The sequence below is a fragment of the Corvus moneduloides genome, chromosome 1, assembly GCF_009650955.1.
Source record: "Corvus moneduloides isolate bCorMon1 chromosome 1, bCorMon1.pri, whole genome shotgun sequence".
In the NCBI taxonomy this organism is placed as follows: Eukaryota; Metazoa; Chordata; class Aves; order Passeriformes; family Corvidae; genus Corvus; species Corvus moneduloides.
The window spans coordinates 1,434,721-1,455,065 of record NC_045476.1 but is presented as its reverse complement, the minus strand read 5'-3'; the positions used below and the strand labels follow the sequence as shown (position 1 = coordinate 1,455,065).

General features: G+C 48.9%; 1 protein-coding gene and 2 long non-coding RNA genes across 8 annotated transcripts in view; 2 read left to right on the top strand and 1 right to left on the bottom strand.

Moving 5' to 3' along the window:
• ALS2CL (ALS2 C-terminal like) overlaps window positions 1-17,325 on the bottom strand; it is a 21,143-nt gene extending 3,818 nt beyond the window's left edge. Inside the window, exons 1-7 of one of the 4 annotated variants that reach the window (XM_032129899.1) lie at window positions 17,089-17,325; window positions 15,456-15,834; window positions 11,017-11,125; window positions 10,077-10,269; window positions 7,727-7,792; window positions 7,104-7,269; window positions 5,503-5,635 (exon numbers count right to left, since the gene is read on the bottom strand). In XM_032129899.1, coding sequence (XP_031985790.1) covers window positions 5,503-5,635; window positions 7,104-7,269; window positions 7,727-7,792; window positions 10,077-10,269; window positions 11,017-11,122 — 664 coding nt within the window. In that variant the 5' untranslated portion in view covers window positions 11,123-11,125; window positions 15,456-15,834; window positions 17,089-17,325. The other 3 variants (XM_032130072.1, XM_032129817.1, XM_032129989.1) reach the window with 3 other exon arrangements.
• On the top strand, window positions 5,631-6,495 carry LOC116454272. Of its 2 annotated transcripts, none has more exons than XR_004244055.1 (3): window positions 5,631-5,760; window positions 5,863-5,981; window positions 6,068-6,495. It is a non-coding gene; the product is annotated as an uncharacterized LOC116454272 (long non-coding RNA). The 2 variants fall into 2 exon arrangements; XR_004244049.1 differs by having other exon boundaries at window positions 5,631-5,789; window positions 5,836-5,981.
• On the top strand, window positions 13,928-15,208 carry LOC116454329. Of its 2 annotated transcripts, none has more exons than XR_004244075.1 (3): window positions 13,928-14,100; window positions 14,365-14,549; window positions 14,732-15,208. It is a non-coding gene; the product is annotated as an uncharacterized LOC116454329 (long non-coding RNA). The 2 variants fall into 2 exon arrangements; XR_004244071.1 differs by lacking the exon at window positions 13,928-14,100 and adding an exon at window positions 14,182-14,272.
• Window positions 17,326-20,345: the final 3,020 nt, after the last annotated feature.

Genomic DNA, 20,345 nt, shown 5'->3' with positions numbered 1-20,345 from the left:
GATCCCCATCAAATTCCTGATCCCATCAAACTCCCGATCCCCATCAAATTCCTGATCCCATCAAATTCCCGATCCCCATCAAATTCCCGATCCCATCAAATTCCCTCTGGCTCAGGGTCCCAGTGGCCCCCCTGGACACCAAACTCAGCTTTGAAATTCCCAGGGAGTTCCTGCAGCTCGGCCGCCCAGCTCTGCTCTGGCGAATTCCAGCCTCAAATTCCAGATCCAGTTCAAATTCCCGATCCATATTAAACTCCTGATCCCTATAAAATTCCCAATCCCCATCAAATTCCCGATCCCCATCAAATTCCCAACCCCATCAAATTCCTGACCCCTATCAAATTCCCAATCCCATCAAATTCCCAATCCCTATCAAATTCCCAATCCCCATCAAATTCCTGATCCCATCAAATTCCCGATCCCCATCAAATTCCCAATCCTTATCAAATTCCCGACCCCTATCAAATTCCCGACCCCTATCAAATTCCCGATCCCATCAAATTCCCAATCTATATTAAATTCCCAATCCCCATCAAATTCCCAATCCATATTAAAACTCCTGATCCCCATCAAACTCCTGATCCCCATCAAACTCCTGATCCCTATCAAATTCCTGATCCCTATCAAATTCCCGATCCCCATCAAATTCCCGATCCCATCAAATTCCCGATCCCCATCAAATTCCTGATCCCCATCAAATTCCCTCTGGCTCAGGGTCCCAGTGGCCCCCCTGGACACCAAACTCAGCTTTGAAATTCCCAGGGAGTTTCTCCAACTCTTCCACCCAGCTCTGCTCTGGTGAATTCCAGCCTCAAATCCTTGATCCAGATCAAATTCCTGATCCGGATCAAATTCCTGATCCCTGTCAAATTCCTGATCCATTTTAAATTCCTGATCCCCATCAAATTCCGATCCCTATCAAATTCCCGATCCATATTAAATTCCGGATCCCCATTAAATTCCCAATCCTTATCAAATTCCCAATCCCCATCAAACTCCTGATCCCCATCAAACTCCCGATCCCCATCAAATTCCTGATCCCATCAAATTCCCGATCCCATCAAACTCCCGATCCCATCAAACTCCCGATCCCCATCAAATTCCCGATCCCATCAAATTCCCGATCCCATCAAATTCCCTCTGGCTCGGGGTCCCAGTGGCCCCCCTGGACACCAAACTCAGCTTTGAAATTCCCAGGGAGTTCCTGCAGCTCGGCCGCCCAGCTCTGCTCTGGCGAATTCCAGCCTCAAATTCCAGATCCAGTTCAAATTCCCGATCCATATTAAACTCCTGATCCCTATAAAATTCCCAATCCCCATCAAATTCCCGATCCCCATCAAATTCCCAACCCCATCAAATTCCTGACCCCTATCAAATTCCCAATCCCATCAAATTCCCAATCCCTATCAAATTCCCAATCCCCATCAAATTCCTGATCCCATCAAATTCCCGATCCCCATCAAATTCCCAATCCTTATCAAATTCCCGACCCCTATCAAATTCCCGACCCCTATCAAATTCCCGATCCCATCAAATTCCCAATCTATATTAAATTCCCAATCCCCATCAAATTCCCAATCCATATTAAACTCCTGATCCCCATCAAACTCCTGATCCCCATCAAACTCCTGATCCCTATCAAATTCCTGATCCCTATCAAATTCCCGATCCCCATCAAATTCCCGATCCCATCAAATTCCCGATCCCCATCAAATTCCTGATCCCCATCAAATTCCCTCTGGCTCAGGGTCCCAGTGGCCCCCCTGGACACCAAACTCAGCTTTGAAATTCCCAGGGAGTTTCTCCAACTCTTCCACCCAGCTCTGCTCTGGTGAATTCCAGCCTCAAATCCTTGATCCAGATCAAATTCCTGATCCGGATCAAATTCCTGATCCCTGTCAAATTCCTGATCCATTTTAAATTCCTGATCCCCATCAAATTCCCGATCCCTATCAAATTCCCGATCCATATTAAATTCCGGATCCCCATTAAATTCCCAATCCTTATCAAATTCCCAATCCCCATCAAACTCCTGATCCCCATCAAACTCCCGATCCCCATCAAATTCCTGATCCCATCAAATTCCCGATCCCATCAAACTCCCGATCCCATCAAACTCCCGATCCCCATCAAATTCCCGATCCCATCAAATTCCCGATCCCATCAAATTCCCTCTGGCTCGGGGTCCCAGTGGCCCCCCTGGACACCAAACTCAGCTTTAAACCCCCAGGGAGTTTCTCCAGCTCGGCCGCCCAGCTCTGCTCTGGCGAAATCCAGCCTCAAATTCCCGATCCAGTTCAAATTCCCGATCCATATTAAACTCCTGATCCCTATAAAATTCCCAATCCCCATCAAATTCCCAATCCCCATCAAATTCCCGATCCCCATCAAATTCCCGACCCCATCAAATTCCTGACCCCTATCAAATTCCCAATCCCATCAAATTCCCAATCCCTATCAAATTCCCGATCCCCATCAAATTCCTGATCCCATCAAATTCCCGATCCCCATCAAATTCCCAATCCTTATCAAATTCCCGACCCCTATCAAATTCCCGACCCCTATCAAATTCCCGATCCCATCAAATTCCCAATCTATATTAAATTCCCAATCCCCATCAAATTCCCAATCCATATTAAACTCCTGATCCCCATCAAACTCCTGATCCCCATCAAACTCCTGATCCCTATCAAATTCCCAATCCCCATCAAATTCCCGATCCATATCAAATTCCCGATCCCCATCAAATTCCCGATCCCCATCAAATTCCCGATCCCATCAAATTCCCTCTGGCTCAGGGTCCCAGTGGCCCCCCTGGACACCAAACTCAGCTTTGAAATTCCCAGGGAGTTTTTCCAACTCTTCCACCCAGCTCTGCTCTGGCGAATTCCAGCCTCAAATTCCTGATCCCTATCAAATTCCTGATCCCTATCAAATTCCCGATCCCCATCAAATTCCCGATCCCATCAAATTCCCGATCCCATCAAATTCCCTCTGGCTCAGGGTCCCAGCGGCCCCCCTGGACACCAAACTCAGCTTTGAAATTCCCAGGGAGTTTCTCCAGCTCGGCCGCCCAGCTCTGCTCTGGTGAATTCCAGCCTCAAATTCCTGATCCAGATCAAATTCCCGATCCATATTAAACTCCTGATCCCTATAAAATTTTCAATCCCCATCAAATTCCCGATCCCCATCAAATTCCTGATCCATATTAAACTTCTGATCCATATTAAATTCCTGATCCCTATCAAATTCCCAATCCATATTAAACTTCGGATCCCCATCAAATTCCCAATCCCCATGAAATTCCTGAGCCACATCAAATTCCCGATCCATATTAAATTCCCGATCTATATTAAATTCCCAATCCCCATCAAATTCCCAATCCAGATCAAATTCCTGATCCAGATCAAATTCCCAATCCCTATCAAATTCCCGATCCATATTAAACCTCTGATCCCTATCAAATTCCTGACCCCTATCAAATTCCCGATCCCTATCAAATTCCCGATCCATTTTAAATTCCTGATCCATTTTAAATTCCTGATCCCCATTAAATTCCCGATCCCTATCAATTCCCGATCTATATTAAATTCCCAATCCCCATCAAATTCCTGATCCCATCAAATTCCCGATCCCTATCAAATTCCCAATCCCCATCAAATTCCCGATCCATATTAAATTCCCAATCCCTATCAAATTCCCAATCCATATTAAACTCCTGATCCCTATAAAATTCCCAATCCCCATCAAATTCCCAATCCCCATCAAATTCCTGATCCATACTAAATTTCTGATCCCTATCAAATTCCCAATCCATATTAAACGTCTGATCCCTATCAAATTCCTGACCCCTATCAAATTCCCGATCCCCATCAAATTCCCGATCCCTATCAAATTCCTGATCCATTTTAAATTCCTGATCCGTATTAAATTCCCGATCCCTATCAAATTCCCGATCCCTATCAAATTCCCGATCTATATTAAATTCCCGATCCCCATCAAATTCCTGATCCATATTAAACTTCCGATCCATATTAAATTCCTGATCCCTATCAAATTCCCAATCCATATTAAACTTCGGATCCCCATCAAATTCCCAATCCCCATGAAATTCCTGACACATCAAATTCCCGATCCATATTAAATTTCTGATCCCTATCAAATTCCCAAACCCTATCAAATTCCTGATCCATTTTAAATTCCTGATCCCCATCAAATTCCCGATCCCTATCAATTCCCAATCCCCATCAAACTCCCGATCCCCATCAAATTCCCGATCCCTATCAATTCCCAATCCATATGAAATTCCCGATCTATATTAGATTCCCAATCCCCATCAAATTCCTGATCCCATCAAATTCCCAATCCCTATCAAATTCCCAATCCCCATCAAATTCCTGATCCCATCAAATTCCCAATCCCCATCAAATTCCCAATCCATATTAAATTCCTGATCCATATTAAATTCCCAATCCCTATCAAATTCCCGATCCATATTAAACTCCTGATCCCTATAAAATTCCCGATCCCCATCAAATTCCCGATCCCCATCAAATTCCCAATCCCATCAAATTCCCAATCCCTATCAAACTCCCGATCCCCATCAAATTCCCGATCCCATCAAATTCCCGATCCCCATCAAATTCCCGATCCCATCAAATTCCCTCTGGCTCGGGGTCCCAGTGGCCCCCCTGGACACCAAACTCAGCTTTGAAATTCCCAGGGAGTTTTTCCAACTCTTCCACCCAGCTCTGCTCTGGTGAATTCCAGCCTCAAATTCCTGATCCCTATCAAATTCCTGATCCATATTAAATTCCCAATCCCCATCAAATTCCTGATCCTTATCAAATTCCTGAGCACCATCAAATTCCCGATCCCATCAAATTCCCGATCCCATCAAATTCCCTCTGGCTCGGGGTCCCAGTGGCCCCCCTGGACACCAAACTCAGCTTTAAACCCCCAGGGAGTTTCTCCAACTCTTCCATCCCCCAATACCGAGCATTCCTTAAAATCCCAGGGAAACGCTGACATCCCAATCCAAGAAAAAAAAGAGGGACAACAAAAAAACCCCCAAACCCACCCCTTCGATGCTTCCTGGAAAAACAGGGTGGGAAGCAGGTGAATTCCCAAAAAACCAGCCGGAGCAGCCTCAGAGTGGGATCCTTGGAGATGTCCAAGGCCCTGGATCCAGCTGGGATATTTTATGGATGCTGGGATATTTTATGGATACCAGGATAACGGGAGGAGTCCCTGCCCATGGATGGGGCTGGAATGGGATGGGATCGAAGCTCCTTCCAATCCAAACCATTCCCCGATTCCACGAAAAGCATCAGCTCCCTCTTCCTGATGGAAATCCCGAACTTTCCTCCCCAGAATTCCACCCGGCTCTGCTCTGTGGAATTCCAGCCTCCAATTCCCAATCCCGATCGAATTCCCACATGGATACGGAGAGCGCATTCCCAAAGGGCGCCTCCCATTCCCGCCACGTTCCCCGGGGAGGACTCACGGTGAATTTGTATCCCAAGGATTTCCACAGCTCCTTGGTGAGCCAGGCCTCATCCAGGACCTGGCTGCTGAAAGATTCCAGCTTCCCGAATTCCCGCAGAACCGAGCCCACCACGTCCTTCTCACATTCCTGGGAAAAGAAGGGAAAACGCCAGGAAAGCTTCGGGTTTGGGCCAAGGCAGATCCAGGGTGGATTTTTTTTGGGAATATTCCTTCCCTGGCACTTCGGTTGGATTTTCGGGAATATTCAGCAGCGTGTCCGTCCTGGATGAGGGGAGATCCGGGTGGGATTTTTGGGAATATTTAGCAAGGAATCCTGCGAAGGTCCAGGTGGGATTTTTGGGAATATTTAGCAAGGAATCCATCCTGGGAAAATCCAGGTGGGATTTTCGGGAATATTTAGCGACGCATCCTGGAAAAATCCAGGCGAGATTTTTGGGACTATTTAGCAAGGAATCCATCCTGGGAAGGTCCAGGTGGGATTTTTGGGAATATTTCTTCCCTGGCACTTCGGTTGGATTTTCGGGAATATTTAGCATCGAATCCATCCCGGGAAATCCAGGTGGGATTTTCGGGAATATTTAGCGACGCATCCTGGAAAAATCCAGGCGAGATTTTCGGGAATATTTAGCAAGGAATCCATCCTGGGAAGGTCCAGGTGGGATTTTCGGGAATATTTAGCAAGGAATCCATCCTGGAAAAATCCAGGCGGGATTTTCAGGAATATTTAGCAAGGAATCCATCCTGGGAAGGTCCAGGTGGAATTTTCGGGAATATTTAGCGACGCATTCTGGACCAAAGGAAGTCCAGGTTGGATTTTTGGGAATATTTCTTCCCTGGCACTTCGGTTGGATTTTCGGGAATATTTAGCGACGCATCCTGGAAAAATCCAGGCGGGATTTTCGGGAATATTTAGCAAGGAATCCATCCTGGGAAGGTCCAGGTGGGATTTTCGGGAATATTTAGCAAGGAATCCATCCTGGGAATATCCAGGCGGGATTTTCAGGAATATTTAACTATGCATCCACCCTGGGAAGATCCAGGCTGGGATTTTCGGGAATATTTAGCAAGGAATCCATCTTGGAAAGATCCAGGCGGGATTTTCAGGAATATTTAGCATCGAATCCATCCTGGGAAGGTCCAGATGGGATTTTCGGGAATATTCAGCAACACGTCCGTCCTGGATGAGGGGAGATCCAGGTGGGATTTTCGGGAATATTTAGCAAGGAATCCATCCTGGGAAGATCCAGGTGGGATTTTTGGGAATATTTCTTCCCTGGCACTTCGGTTGGATTTTCGGGAATATTTAGCATCAAATCCATCCTGGGAGATCCAGGTGGGATTTTTGGGAATATTTAGCAAGGAATCCATCCTGGGAAAATCCAGGCGGGATTTTTGGGAATATTCAGCAGCGCATCCATCCTGGGAAGATCCAGGTGGGATTTTCGGGAATATTTAGCAACGAATCCATCCTGGGAAATCCAGGTTGGATTTTTGGGAATATTTAGCAACGCATCCTGGACCAACAGAAGTCCAGGTGGGATTTTTGGGAATCTTTCTTCCCACAAAGCCCCTCGGCATTCCAAGGAGATTCCCACCTCTTGGAGCTGCTCCTGGAGCTGGGAGAGGAGCTGGAGGTAGCTCTGGATGTGATTCCGGAGGGGTTTGTGGAGCACGGAATGCAGGGCCAAGGCCAGGGAGCTCTCCGAGGTGAAATCCCTCAGGAATTGTTTCAGCACCGGCTTGTGGAGCTTCCAGGCCTCGCTGGAAAGTTGGGAATGACGAGAAAGGTTCGTGAGTTATCCCGGAAATTCCCGCTTTTCTGTTTCCCAAACTTTCTGTGCAGAGAAAGGCGTGAAAAATCCGGGAACGAAGCGGGTGGGAATCCAGGTTTTCATCTGTTCTTCCCAGAAAATTCCGGGACAAGCGGCAATTCCCTGCCAGATTCCCACAGAATCCTCTCTCAGATCCCACCCCTTCCCTAAATCCCTGAATTCCAAGGTTACCACTCCAGAAGGAGCTGGGCGTGCTTGGAAAGAGGAAATCCATCCCCGGAATTGTCCCCGGCGAGGTTGGAGCTCGGAACAACCCGGGACAGCTCCCAGGATGGAACGAGCTGAGTTTTCCAAAGCGCTCCGGAATTCCGGGATTCTCTCGTGCTCAGAGCTGCCCGATATCCCAAGGATTCCCAAGATTCCCAAGGATTTTCCAAGCCACTCACCTCCTGCTCTTGGCGGCCTGTTCGAATCCCTGCACGACGACAAAGTTGGCGAAGGTGACGAAATACCTGGAAAAAAATTCCAAGGATACGCGGGAGGAGCTCGAGAGGGATATTTGGGATGAGTTCGGGGATCCCAAGTTGTTGGGAAGTTCCCTAAATCCCAAAAAGGCCCCTCTGGAAAAAGGGTCTTTGATGTGGTCGGGATCAAAGGTTGGATCGGGTCTTGGAAGTCTTTCCCAATCTTAATTCCAGGATTTTTTTGGGAAGCCTTGGATAAGGCAAAAGTGCTGCTAACACCGGGATCCATCGGATTCTATGGAATGAAATTCCTGCCTGCAGCCTCGGAGCTGCTCCCTCACGGACTCCTCAGCACAGAATTCCCAGCGGGATTCGGAGAATTCGGGAATTCTGGGATGTAAATGATGGAGTTGTGCCACTCCGGCTCCGAGCTCGGATCATTTTTTCCGAGTAGAACTCAGAATTTTCTTTTTCCATTCGAGGTTTTCATCCAAGATCTGCATTTTCCTGGATGAAGAATTCCCAAATGGATGATTTTATGGATCCTGGGATAGAGGAAAATTCCCGGTGCACAGAGCTGGAAATGAGCTGACCTTGGAAATCCCTTCCAATCCCAGCGATCCGGATTTTATTCCCGAATTCCCTAAAAATTTCTTTCTTTTGCATTCCGAAACTTCCCAAAACCAATGGAATTTTCCAATTGCAATTCCAACTTCTTTCCTGATATTCCCAAAGGAATTCTTTCCAACCGCCAGCAGAAAATCCCTGGATAGTGCAGCTCCCTCCAGGGATCCTCAGCTGGGAAAGGAAAATTCCCTTCGAATCAATGGAATTTCTAAAATAAAGGGAAACCGTTCCAGGATTCTGGGATCGGATGAAACGGAATTTTTTCGGCAAATCCCACTTTTTCCCCGCAAATCCCAGGAAAAGCAGCTCGAATCCCCGGGATCAGATCCCAAAGGAAAACGCCCCCTGCTCCAAACGCTTCCCATCGAGGCAAAGCTCAGGCAGCAAATCCAAGGCAAAAAGGATTCCCTGCGGAAAAAATCCCTGGAAAACGAGGGTGGATGAGCAGGAATCCGGGAGCCGCTTCCCGATTCCCATTGCTGGGGCGCCAACATGGAAAATCCCAGCTGGAAAAGCTTCGGATGCTTTTGTGGAGGAGGAAAAAGGGGGAATGGAACGTTGGGGGAATCGGTGGGGGAAAAAGTGGGAATTGCTGGGAAAAAGTGGGAATTGCTGGGAAAATGTGGGAATTGCTGGGAAAATTTGCTGGGAGAAACTGGGATGTGGTGGGAAAAGGTGGGATTTTCCAGGAAAATGTGGGATTTGCTGGGAAAATGTGGGATTTTTTGGGAAAATTGGGATTTGTTGGGAAAATTGGGATTTGTTGGGAGAAACTGCGGGGTTTTCCAGGAAAATGTGGGATGTGGTGGGAAAAAGTGGGAATTACTGGGAAAATGTGGGAATTGCTGGGAAAATGTGGGAATTACTGGGAAAATTTGCTGGGAGAAACTGGGATGTGGTGGGAAAAGGTGGGATTTTCCAGGAAATTGTGGGATTTGCTGGGAAAATTGGGATTTGCTGGGAAAATGTGGGATTTGCTGGGAAAATTGGGATTTGTTGGGAGAAACTGTGGGATTTTCTAGGAAAATGTGGGAATTGCTGGGAGAATGTGAAATTTGCTGGGAAATTGTGGGATTTTCCAGGAAAATTGGGATTTGCTGGGAAAATGTGGGATTTGTTGGGAAATTGTGGGATTTTCCAGGAAAATTGGGATTTGGTGGCAAAATGTGGGCTTTTCCAGGAAAATTGGGATTTGCTGGGAAAATTGGGATTTGTTGGGAGAAACTGTGGGGTTTTCCAGGAAAATGTGGGATGTGGTGGGAAACTGTGGGATTTTCCAGGAAAATCAGGATTTTTTGGGAGAAACTGTGGGATTTTCCAGGAAAATTGGGATTTGCTGGGAAAATGTGGGATTTTTTGGGAGAAACTGTGGGATTTTCCAGGAAAATCGGGATTTTTTGGGAGAAACTGTGGAATTTTCCAGGAAAATGTGAAATTTGTTGGGAGAAAATGTGGGATTTGCTGGGAAAATGTGGGAATCTCAGCTATCCCAAAACCTTTATTCCTGCTGGGATCTCACATCCCGATCCACCAGCACAAAATCACGGAAAAACCCCAGCAAATCCCCTTTTCCAATGAGATTTTCCATCCTTATCCCTCATCCCGGTTTTCCCTGATATTCCCACGTCCAGCTCAAGATTCCCTCCCCCCAATGATCCCGGCCTGGATCAATGGAATCCCGCCAATGGAACATTCCGGCACTCACTGGATGCAGAGGCTCAGGAAAAGGTCGCCTTTCCAGATGATGTAAAAATCCTGGATGCAGCCGGATTCGGAGCTGCCGCATTTTCCCCTCAGGATCCGGGAATTCTCCTCCGTGAAATTCCAGAGGGCTTGGAAGCGCTCGTTGAGGAGCGCCAAGAGCCGGAAGTTCTCCTTTTCCTTCGGATCCTTGGGCTCTGCGAGGGGAAAATAGGGAAAAGTGCGGCGGGAAAGGCGCCATTCCCAAGAAATTTTGTGGGATGCGTTGTCTGGGTCTGCTATCCGGCTGGATTTTAGAGTGAGGAAAATTGGGATTTTCCAGCCTGGAGAAAATTCCAGAGCTCTTTGCAGGGCCTGAAAGGGGCTCTGGGAGAGGTGGAGAGGGATTTGGGATAAGGGCTGGAGGGACAGGAGCCAGGGAATGGCTTCCCACTGGAAAATGGGAGATTGGGGTGGGATCTTGGGAATTGCCGGCTGGGAGGGTGGGGAGGGGCTGGGCTGGAATTCCCAAAGAAACTGTGGATTCCCCTGGATCCCTGGCAGTGCCCAAGGCCAGGTTGGACACTGGGGCTTGGAGCACCCCAGGATATGGAATTTCCCCCTGCCCATGGAATGGGATGATCCCTAAATTCCCTCCCGATCCATTAATTGAGAAGGAAATTCCGCAGCACAAAACTTTTCCTCGTTTTCCCGATTTCTCTGCCACCGGCAGCGGTTCCGTTTCTCCCGAGTGCTCCCGAAATCAGGGATCGATGCCCTGAACTCTCATCCCGAGCAGAACTGGACACTCCCACACGGATCCCATTCCATGTGCCGCTCATGGAAAGTTTTCCCTTTGCTCCAGAGCAGCAGAGGAGAAAGATTTCCGGAATCCAGGGAAAAAGGGGGTCCCTTCTCAGATTGGCTCCGGCTGGGAATTCCCGATGAAAATTCCCTGGATTTACCTGCCTGGAGCAGAGGTTTGAGGATGAGGGCGTCGATCCGAGCCAGGCAGGAGGAGAAGATTTCCTCCTCTTGGAGCAGGGATCCCGTTATTCCAGCCTCGGACATCGCCTGGAAAACACGGAGGGAATCAAGGAAATCCCGGGAAAACACGGAGGGAATCAAGGAAATCCCAAATTTTCCCAATTTTCCCCAATTTTTCCCCAAATTTTCCCATTTTTTTCCCAAATTCTCCCAAAATTTTCCCCACTTTTTGCCAATTTTTCCCAATTTTCCCCAAATTTTCCCCAAATTCCCCAATTTTCCCCCAGTTTTCCCCACTTTTTGCCAATTTTTCCCAATTTTTCCCCAACTTTTCCCCGATTTTCCCAATTTTCCCCTAATTTTCCCAATTTTCCCCAAATTTACCCAAATTTTCCCAATTTTCCCCAATTTGTCCCAAATTTTCCCAATTTTTCCCAATTTTCCCCAATTTTTCCCCAAATTCTTCCCAATTTTTCCCCAATTTTCCCAATTTTCCCAAATTTTCCCCAATTTTTCCCAGTGGTCTGAGGAGAGCCAAAATCAGGCAATATTCCCATGGAACTGGGAGCACTGGGAATGGTCCGAGGAGAGCCAAAATCAGGGAATATTCCCCTGGAATTCCTGGATCAGGAAACAAGGAAAGCATGGAGCGGCCCCGGAGCTGGATCCCTTTCATTCCCTAATTTCCCTGATTTCCAGGAGCTTTTCCCTGTTTCCAGGAAAAGCTGGAAAAGCTCCCGAATCCCAAACTCCACCTGGATTGCTCCTAACGGATCCTTACATCCTCCTGGTGCCGAGATTCCCGGCAGGAATTCCCAGGCAGGAATCTCATCCTCATTTCTGCTTAAGGAAATCCCTCGAGGATCCCGGGAATGGCTCGGGAAAAGCTCATCGGGAAAAGCTCATCCCAGAAAAGCTCATCCCGGAAAAGCTCATCCCAGAAAAGCTCATCGGGAAAAGCTCATCCGGGAAAGCTCATCCCAGAAAAGCTCATCCCAGAAAAGCGGCCGAGTCGGGCGGGAAAAATCCCTTGGCTCAAAAAGGACTTGGAATTCCCCAAAAAATCCTCGCAAGGAGCAGAATTCCCGGAGGAAATTCCCGCTCCGGGCGTTTTCCCGAAATTCCGGTTTGGGAAGGCCCAGGTGCTTTGCACGAGGCCGTTCCCAATCCCAAAGGAATGGAACCATTCCCAGCCTGTGGCTCAGCTGGGCTGGGATCAGAGTTAGAACTGGTTTTAGCCGAGGTTTATTCCGCTCCCATTCCCAAAAAATCCCCAACCCTGGAATCGGGAATCTCCAGGTGCCCAAGGTTAATCCCTGTTCCTCCGCCTGATCCCGGAGTTTATCTGGGAATGGCTGGGTTTAAACTTAGGTTTCGTTTAGGCTCGGCCTAAAAGGCAGCAAAGGCCGACTTTCCAAGGCTCATCCGGCCGGGATTCCTTGGGGAGCTCCAGAAATTCCCCTTTTCCGGCTCTTTGGGAAGCGCTGCTGGGAATTCCAGGCAGCCCCGGCTTTAGGCCAGGCCTAAATCAACCCCAAGTGTAAACCCAGCCCGGGAATCAAACCCAAGTTTAAACCGAAGCTTAAACCCAGTCCCAAATTCAACCAAAAAGTTTAAACCCAGCCTCAAAATCAAACCGCAGTTTGAACCCAGCCCTTCCTGGGAGCTCGAGCTGTTTCTGGTTTCTCTAAAAGCCCCAAAGCCCCGCTTTTCCCCCCAAAGCCGCGCTTTTCCCCCTAAAGCCCCGCTTTTCCCCCCAAAGCCCCGCTTTTCCCCTAAAGCCGCGCCTTTCCCAGCCTTTCCGTGGAATTCCTGAGCCACCTTGGAGCTTTCTCCTCACGGATCGCTCCCCCCTCGCTCCTGGGACTGAAACCGGATAAGCCGAGCTTATCAGGCCGGCTTTAATGAGCGCGGTATCGATTTCTCGCCTGAGCCAGCTTTTCCAGTTTATTCCATCGGCCCTGGAATTCCAGGCGAGGCTGGGAAATCCCTCCCGGCAGCCGGAGGCTCGGGAATATTCCCGCCTGGAAAAGGCGCGGCGGCAGCAAGGAGAGGCTTTAATCCAGCCTAAACTCCGCCGGCAGCTCCGCTCCTAAAAGGAATCGCCTTCCCTCGGGAAAAGCCGGGATTTGGGGGGGGGGGGGGGGATAAACCACGGGAAAAGCCGGGTTGGGCTCCAGGAAAACCCGCCTGGATCCCGTTTCTAGCAGGGGGGAAACCATTCCCAAATTTCCTCGGGAGCGGCTTAACTTTAGGCTGATCCCAGCCCTAAACCGAGCAGTTTTAGGAGCGACCTACCCGGCACGAGGCGAAATCGCGGCTGGAAAAGGCTCCGGCAGCCGCAGAAATCCGGGAATTCTCGCTCTTCCCAAGGCTGGAGCTTCTCCCTCCCATCCCATCCCACACCTGGAGGCAAAACCCCAAATCCCCGCCGCCCACGAGAGCCGGGATGACCAAATCCCATCGGCGCTGATCCCAAAGTTCCTGCTCCTCCTCTTCCCCTTTTTTTTTTTTGTTTTGTTTCTTAAGGGCTAAAAATAATCCCGGCTTTCGTCAGCTCGGATTTTAGGGAAGCGAAAGGGAAAAGGTCAGGATGGGCTTTTGGGGCCGCTGCGCAGCTCCCGGCCCTTCCCAGCCCCGCGCTGTTCCCAAAGAAACTTCGGGATTTTTTTTTTTCCTGCTGCTCCTGCCAAGCTCCACATTCCTCTCCCCCCCCCCCCCCATCTCCACCCAGAGTTGGGAAGATTCCAGGAAATCCTGGGAAAAGGGAAATTCCTGCGGCTCCGAGGCAGCGGGGGACACGTGACGGCGGAGAATGGCTCAGGAACGGCTTCCCTTCCTCCTAAAAACCCTAAACGACCCAAACATTCCCAAATCCATCGCTCAGGGGATCCCAAATTCCTGTACTGCAGCTCAGCCACCAGGGAAAAATCCTAAACCAATCCCAAATTCCCAAATCCATCCCTCAGGGGGTCCCAGACACCTCAGCCCCCGGAACCATTTCCCCTCCTCCTAAAAACCCTAAATCCAACCCCAAAATTCCCAAATCCATCACTCAGGGGGTCCCAAATTCCTGTACTGCAGCTCAGCCACCAGGGAAAATCCCAAAACCAATCCCAAATTCCCAAATCCCAAAGTCAGGGCATCCCAGACACCTCAGCCCCAGGAATGAATTCCCTTCCTCCTAAAAACCCTAAATCCAACCCCAAAATTCCCAAATCCATCGCTCAGGGGGTCCCAGACACCTCAGCCACCTTTAACTCTTCCCACTCCTCAAAAAAATCCCTAAATCCAATCCCAAAATTCCCAAATCCATCCCGCAGGAGCTCCCGGAGTTCTCTGCTGCAGCTCAGCCACCTTTAACTCTTTCCCCTCCTCCTAAAAACCCTAAACCAATCCTAAAATTCCCAAATCCCTCAGTCAGGGGGTTCCCAAAGTCCTGTACTGCAGCTCAGCCACCAGGGAAAATCCCAAAACCAATCCCAAAATTCCCAAATCCATCGCTCAGGGGGTCCCAGACACCTCAGCCACCTTTAACTCTTCCCACTCCTCAAAAAAATCCCTAAATCCAATCCCAAATTCCCAAATCCATCGCTCAGGGGGTCCCAGACACCTCAGCCACCTTTAACTCTTCCCACTCCTCAAAAAAATCCCAAAACCAATCCCAACATTCCCAAATCCATCCCTCAGGAGCTCCCGGAGTTCTCTGCTGCAGCTCAGCCACCTTTAACTCTTTCTCCTCCTCCTAAAAATCCTAAACCAATCCTAAAATTCCCAAATCCCAAAGTCAGGGGGTTCCGGACACCTCAGTCCCCGGAATTCTTTCCCCTCCTCCTAAAAATCCCTAAATCCAATCCCAACATTCCCAAATCCATCTCTGAGGGGGTCCCAGACACCTCAGCCCCAGGAATGAATTCCCTTCCTCCCAAAAATCCCAAAAGCCGATCCCAAAATTCCCAAATCCCTCAGTCAGGGAGTCCCGGACACCTCAGCCCCAGGAATTCTTTCCCCTCCTCCTAAAAATCCTAAATCCAATCCCAAATTCCCAAATCCCTGTGCCAGGAATCCCTTCCCAAAATCCCGATTTTCCATCTCCCCAGCCCCCAGGTCCCGTTCTCCATTGGAGAATTCCCACAAATCCAGGATTTTCCCGGATTTCCCTCAGGATGGCCTCACATTCCCATTCCCTCTTTTCCATCCTCAACTTCAGCTTCCGGCCTCGGATTTTTCCGACCTCGGAATTCCAGGAGGGCTGGAATTGGATGAGCTTTGAGGTCCCTTCCAGAATTCCATGATTTATTCCAAAAAACCTGGGAATTTGGAATGCTGAGGAGGGAAAATGGGACCATTTTGGATCTCGGAGGCGAATTTTGGGGATAAAATCCAAGGAAAAGCGACCTGAGACGCTTCCAATTACCAAAAACCGGGAGAAGAAAATCTGGGATATCTCGACAGACGCAGGTTTTTTGGGAAAACACCTCTGGAAGTTTAAATTTTAAATTTTAAATTTCATTTGCTCTTTTTTATCCTTTTTGGAATTTTATTTCCAAAATCTCCCGGAATTTCGTCGGGAGGAGCTGCTCCCGGTTTTTAGGGAACAACGGCGTCGCTTTTCCTTGGAATTCTTGATCGGCTCCAGGTCTTTCCCATTATCCCTGGAATTGTCCCTGGATTTGAGCAGCCTGAAATGTGGGATCGCTTCCAGCCGGGATCTTTGGGAATGCCGCGAGAATTCCTCGCTCCAAGGTTTTCACGGAAGCGGGAATTCTCCATCGTTATCCACATTCCAGCAGGACCTGTGGGAATTTGGGGAATTTTTTTTATCCCAGGGAATCCCAGTGTTAGATCCCATTCCCGACATTCCATCGGGACCAGCTGGGATTTAGGGAATATTTTATCCCAGGGAATCCCACAGTTCCATCCCATTCCCAAAGTTTTATTGGGATCAGGTGGGATTTGAGGAATATTCTGCTCCAGGAATCCCACAGTTCCATCCCATTCCAAACTTTCCATTGGGACCAGCAGGAATTTAGGGAATATTTTACCCCAGGGAATCCCAGTGTTAGATCCCATTCCTGACATTCCATTAGGACCTGCAGGAATTTAGGGAATATTTTATCCCTGGGGATCCCACGGTTCTGTCCCATTCCCAATGTTCCATCGGGACCAGTAAGAATTTTCAGGAATATTTTATCCCAGGGAATCCCAGTGTTAGATCCCATTCCCAACTTTCCCATCAGGACCAGCTGGGATTTAGGGAATATTTTATCCCTGGGAATCCCACCATTACATCCCATTCCCGATATTCCATCGGGACCAGCTGGGATTTAGGGAATATTTTATTCCAGGGAATCCCACAGTTCTGTCCCATTCCCGATGTTCCATCGGGACCAGTAAGAATTTTCAGGAATATTTTATTCCTGAGGATCCCAGTGTTAGATCCCATTCCCAACATTCCCATCAGGACCAGCAGGAATTTGGGGAGTATTTTATCCCAGGGAATCCCAGTGTTAGATCCCATTCCCGACATTCCATTGGGACCAGAAGGAATTTAGGGAATATTTTATCCCAGGGAATCCCACCATTACATCCCATTCCCGATATTCCATCGGGACCAGCTGGGATTTAGGGAATATTTTATCCCAGGGAATCCCACAGTTCCATCCCATTCCCAACATTCCCATCGGGACCAGCTGGGATTTAGGGAATATTTTATCCCAGGGAATGCCACCGTTCCGTCCCATTCCCATTTCCGACGGAATCCCACCGGGATCAGCCGGGATCCAGGGAATACCTGCAGGGAATGCGGCGCATTCCAGCGGCGTGCAGGCAGGAAAAGCAGGAATTGCCGGAATTCCCAGCTCCCCAAACTTCCCTTCCCAACCCTCCAAAACATCGGGACACAGATTTTTTCCCCCCAAATCCCAAAAATTCCCGAGCTGGAACTCCCTGATGTCCGAACCCAATCCCACAGGAGCACGATATCCCCCGGGATCAATTCCAGAGCAATTCCATGGAATCTCCGAGCAGCCCAAAAAATTCCATCTTACCTTGGGATCAGCCGGGAATCCATGGGAATGATCCCGGCAGGAAAATTCCCGGCTCCAACTCCTTTCCTGCTTTTTTTTTTGGACTCTTTTTCCAAAGGGAGAGGAGCTGAAATCCTGGGAAGTCTCGCTCCCTTCTCCCAAGGTGCGGCGCACAACATTCCTGGTCGCCGTGGCAACCCCTGGCACGCCGCCATCCCTGGAAAATTCCAGCGCCTGGAATCCACCCCGGGATTTAAAGGGAAAGCGGCGGCTGCTCCCTGCCGGGAAAAAAAACCCGAGAAACTGGGGGAAGAATTGGGAAGAAATTGGGGAAAATTAGGAAAAAATTGGGGAAAATTGGGAAAAAAATTGGGGGAAAATTGGGAGAAAATTTGGGGAAAATTGGGGGAAAAATGGGGGAAAATTGGGGGAAAATTGAACAAAAATTGGGAAAAATTGGGGGGAAATGGGAGAAATTGGGGGAAAATGGGGAAAAATTGGGAAAAATTGGGGGAAAATTGGAAAAAAATTGAGGGAAAATTGGAAAAAAATTGAGGGAAAATTGGGGGAAAAATGGGGAAAATTTGGGAGAAAATTTGGGGAAAATCGGGGAAAATTTGGATGTTCCCGAGTTTTCCTGCTGGGAAAGGAGGAAATGATGGAATTTGCGGAATTTTCCCACGGAGAATTCCCGGCCACGATCCGCAGGGATAACTCCAAATCCTACAGGGAAGCGGGGAAGAGGAAGGGGAAATTTCCCCCTTTTCCAGGGATTTGTCTGCAGCCAGAGGGATTTTTTGGGGGGAGGGGAAATTGGGGGAAAAAATGGGGGAAAATTGGGGAAAATTGGGGAAAATTGGGAAAAAAATTGGGAAAAAAATTGGGAAAAGAATTGGGAAAAGAAGGCAGTTTCCCGGTTTTCTGCAAACGGCACTTCCAGAGCCAAAAATAAAATAAAATAGAAATTCAAGAGCAATAAAATCCAATCCAAATCCAGCGGTGCCGGTGAAAGGAGCAAAGGCCGGGGGGAATCCCACAATCCCGATCCCACAATCCCGATCCCACAATCCCGATCCCACTATCCCGATCCCACAATCCCGATCCCACAATCCCGATCCCACTATCCCGATCCCACAATGCCGATCCCACAATCCCGATCCCACTATCCTGATCCCACAATCCCGATCCCACAATAATTCTAATCCCACAATAATTCCAATCCCACAATCCCAATCCCACCATTCTAATCCCACAATCCCAATCCCACCATCCCGATCCCACAATCCCAATCCCACAATAATTCCAATCCTGCAATCCCAATCCCACAATCCCAATCCCCCAATAATCCCGATCCCACAATTCTGATCCCACAATCCCAATCCCACAATCCCAATCCCACAATCCCGATCCCACAATTCCGATCCCACAATAATTCCGATCCCACCATCCCAATCCCCCAATAATCCCGATCCCACAATTCCGATCCCACAATAATTCCGATCCCACCATCCCAATCCCACATTCCCAATCCCACAGTAATCCCAATCCCACAGTAATCCCAATCCCCCAATAATCCCAATCCCACAATTCCGATCCCACAATCCCAATCCCACAATCCCAATCCCACAATTCCAATCCCACAATCCCAATCCCACAATTCCAATCCCATAATTCCAATCCCACAATCTCAATCCCACAATAATCTCACAATTCCGATCCCACAGTCCCAATCCCCCATCCCAATCCCACCATCCCGTTCCCACAATCCCGATCCCACAATCCCAATCCCACAATTCCGATCCCACAATCCCGACCCCTCAATTCTGATCCCACAATTCCGATCCCACAATAATCCCAATCCCACAATCCCAATCCCGCAATAATCCCAATCCCACAATTCCGATCCCACAATCCCGATCCCACAATAATTCCGATCCCACCATCCCAATCCCACATTCCCAATCCCACGGTAATCCCAATCCCACAGTAATCCCAATCCCGCAATAATCCCGATCCCAGCAGCAGCTCCTGCTGCCCCCGATCCCGCAGAAGAGGAAGGGGCCGGGATGAGGCCGCAGAGCGCTGGCAGCCCTGGGATCCGCCCCAATCCCGCTTTTCTCCCTGGGAATTCCCACTGCGGCCGTCCCTGAAAGGGAGAACGCGCGGGCAGCTCGGGAAAAGGGGAAAGAGAAGGATCCGCTGGGAATGCGCTGCAATTCCCAAGCTTTGGGCGGCTTTTCCCCAGGAATTTCGGATCCCTTTGGAGCACAGGGAGAGGAGGGAATTCCCAGGAATTCCCTGGCAGCTCCAGGAATGTCCCGGCTGGAACGCTCCGGGAATTCCCAAGGCGAATCCAATTCCCAAACTTTCTGAGGATAAAAGGATGGCAGCTGGAATTCCCAGCTCCAGGACGAGGCCCTGGGAATGACCTGGAATTCACATCCCAGAATTCCCGGAGTTGATACTCCCAGCACCTGGGATGCATTCCCACAAAATCCTCTGGAACAAATCCCGGCGTTTCCACAGCCTTTTCCCGAAGGAAAGAATTCCAGAAGAATTGGCAGCCCGGTTTCTCGTGGATCTGGGAATCAAAGCTTCCCAGGAATTGGCCAGGCCCGGCATTCCCGGATCCTCCGGGATCCAGGATTTATCCCCGTTTGCTCGTCCTTCCTTCCACCGGGAATTCTTTAACAACACCCGGGAATTCCTTGGTATCTCCCGGAGTTTTATCCCGATTTTTTGGAACCCAGCAAATTTTGGAAAAGGGAAATGAGGGAATGGGAGAAGGCCAAGGAAAGTCTTGGATCCAAAAGCCTCATTCCCAAAGAAATTCAGCTGGAAAAGCAGCTCAGGGAACCATTCCTTGGCATCCTCTTGGATTTCCATAGGAAATTTGGGAAGCAGGAATTCTCTGTCTCGCTGCTGCCACCGTCTGTCTCTTCCCACAGAATTCCCTTCTGGAATTCCCGAGGATTTTCCCAGCTCCATGTAAATCCTCCAAATCCGCCCTGGGATCATTGCAAACTGCTGGAATATTCCCATAATTCAACCTTGGAGCTGCTGGAATATTCCTTTCCTATGGGAAGGTTTTTCTGCTGGAATTCTGTTTCATCCCCTAAAAGCGCTGGAATGACAGGATCCTTCTGGATCCTCCTGGATCCTCCTGGATCCTCCTGGATCCCTGCGCTTGTTTTCCTGCCTGAAATCCCAGGATATTTCCCAGGGCAGAATCCCAAAATCCAGAAATCCACTTGAAACGGAAGGCGGGGAAGGTTTCG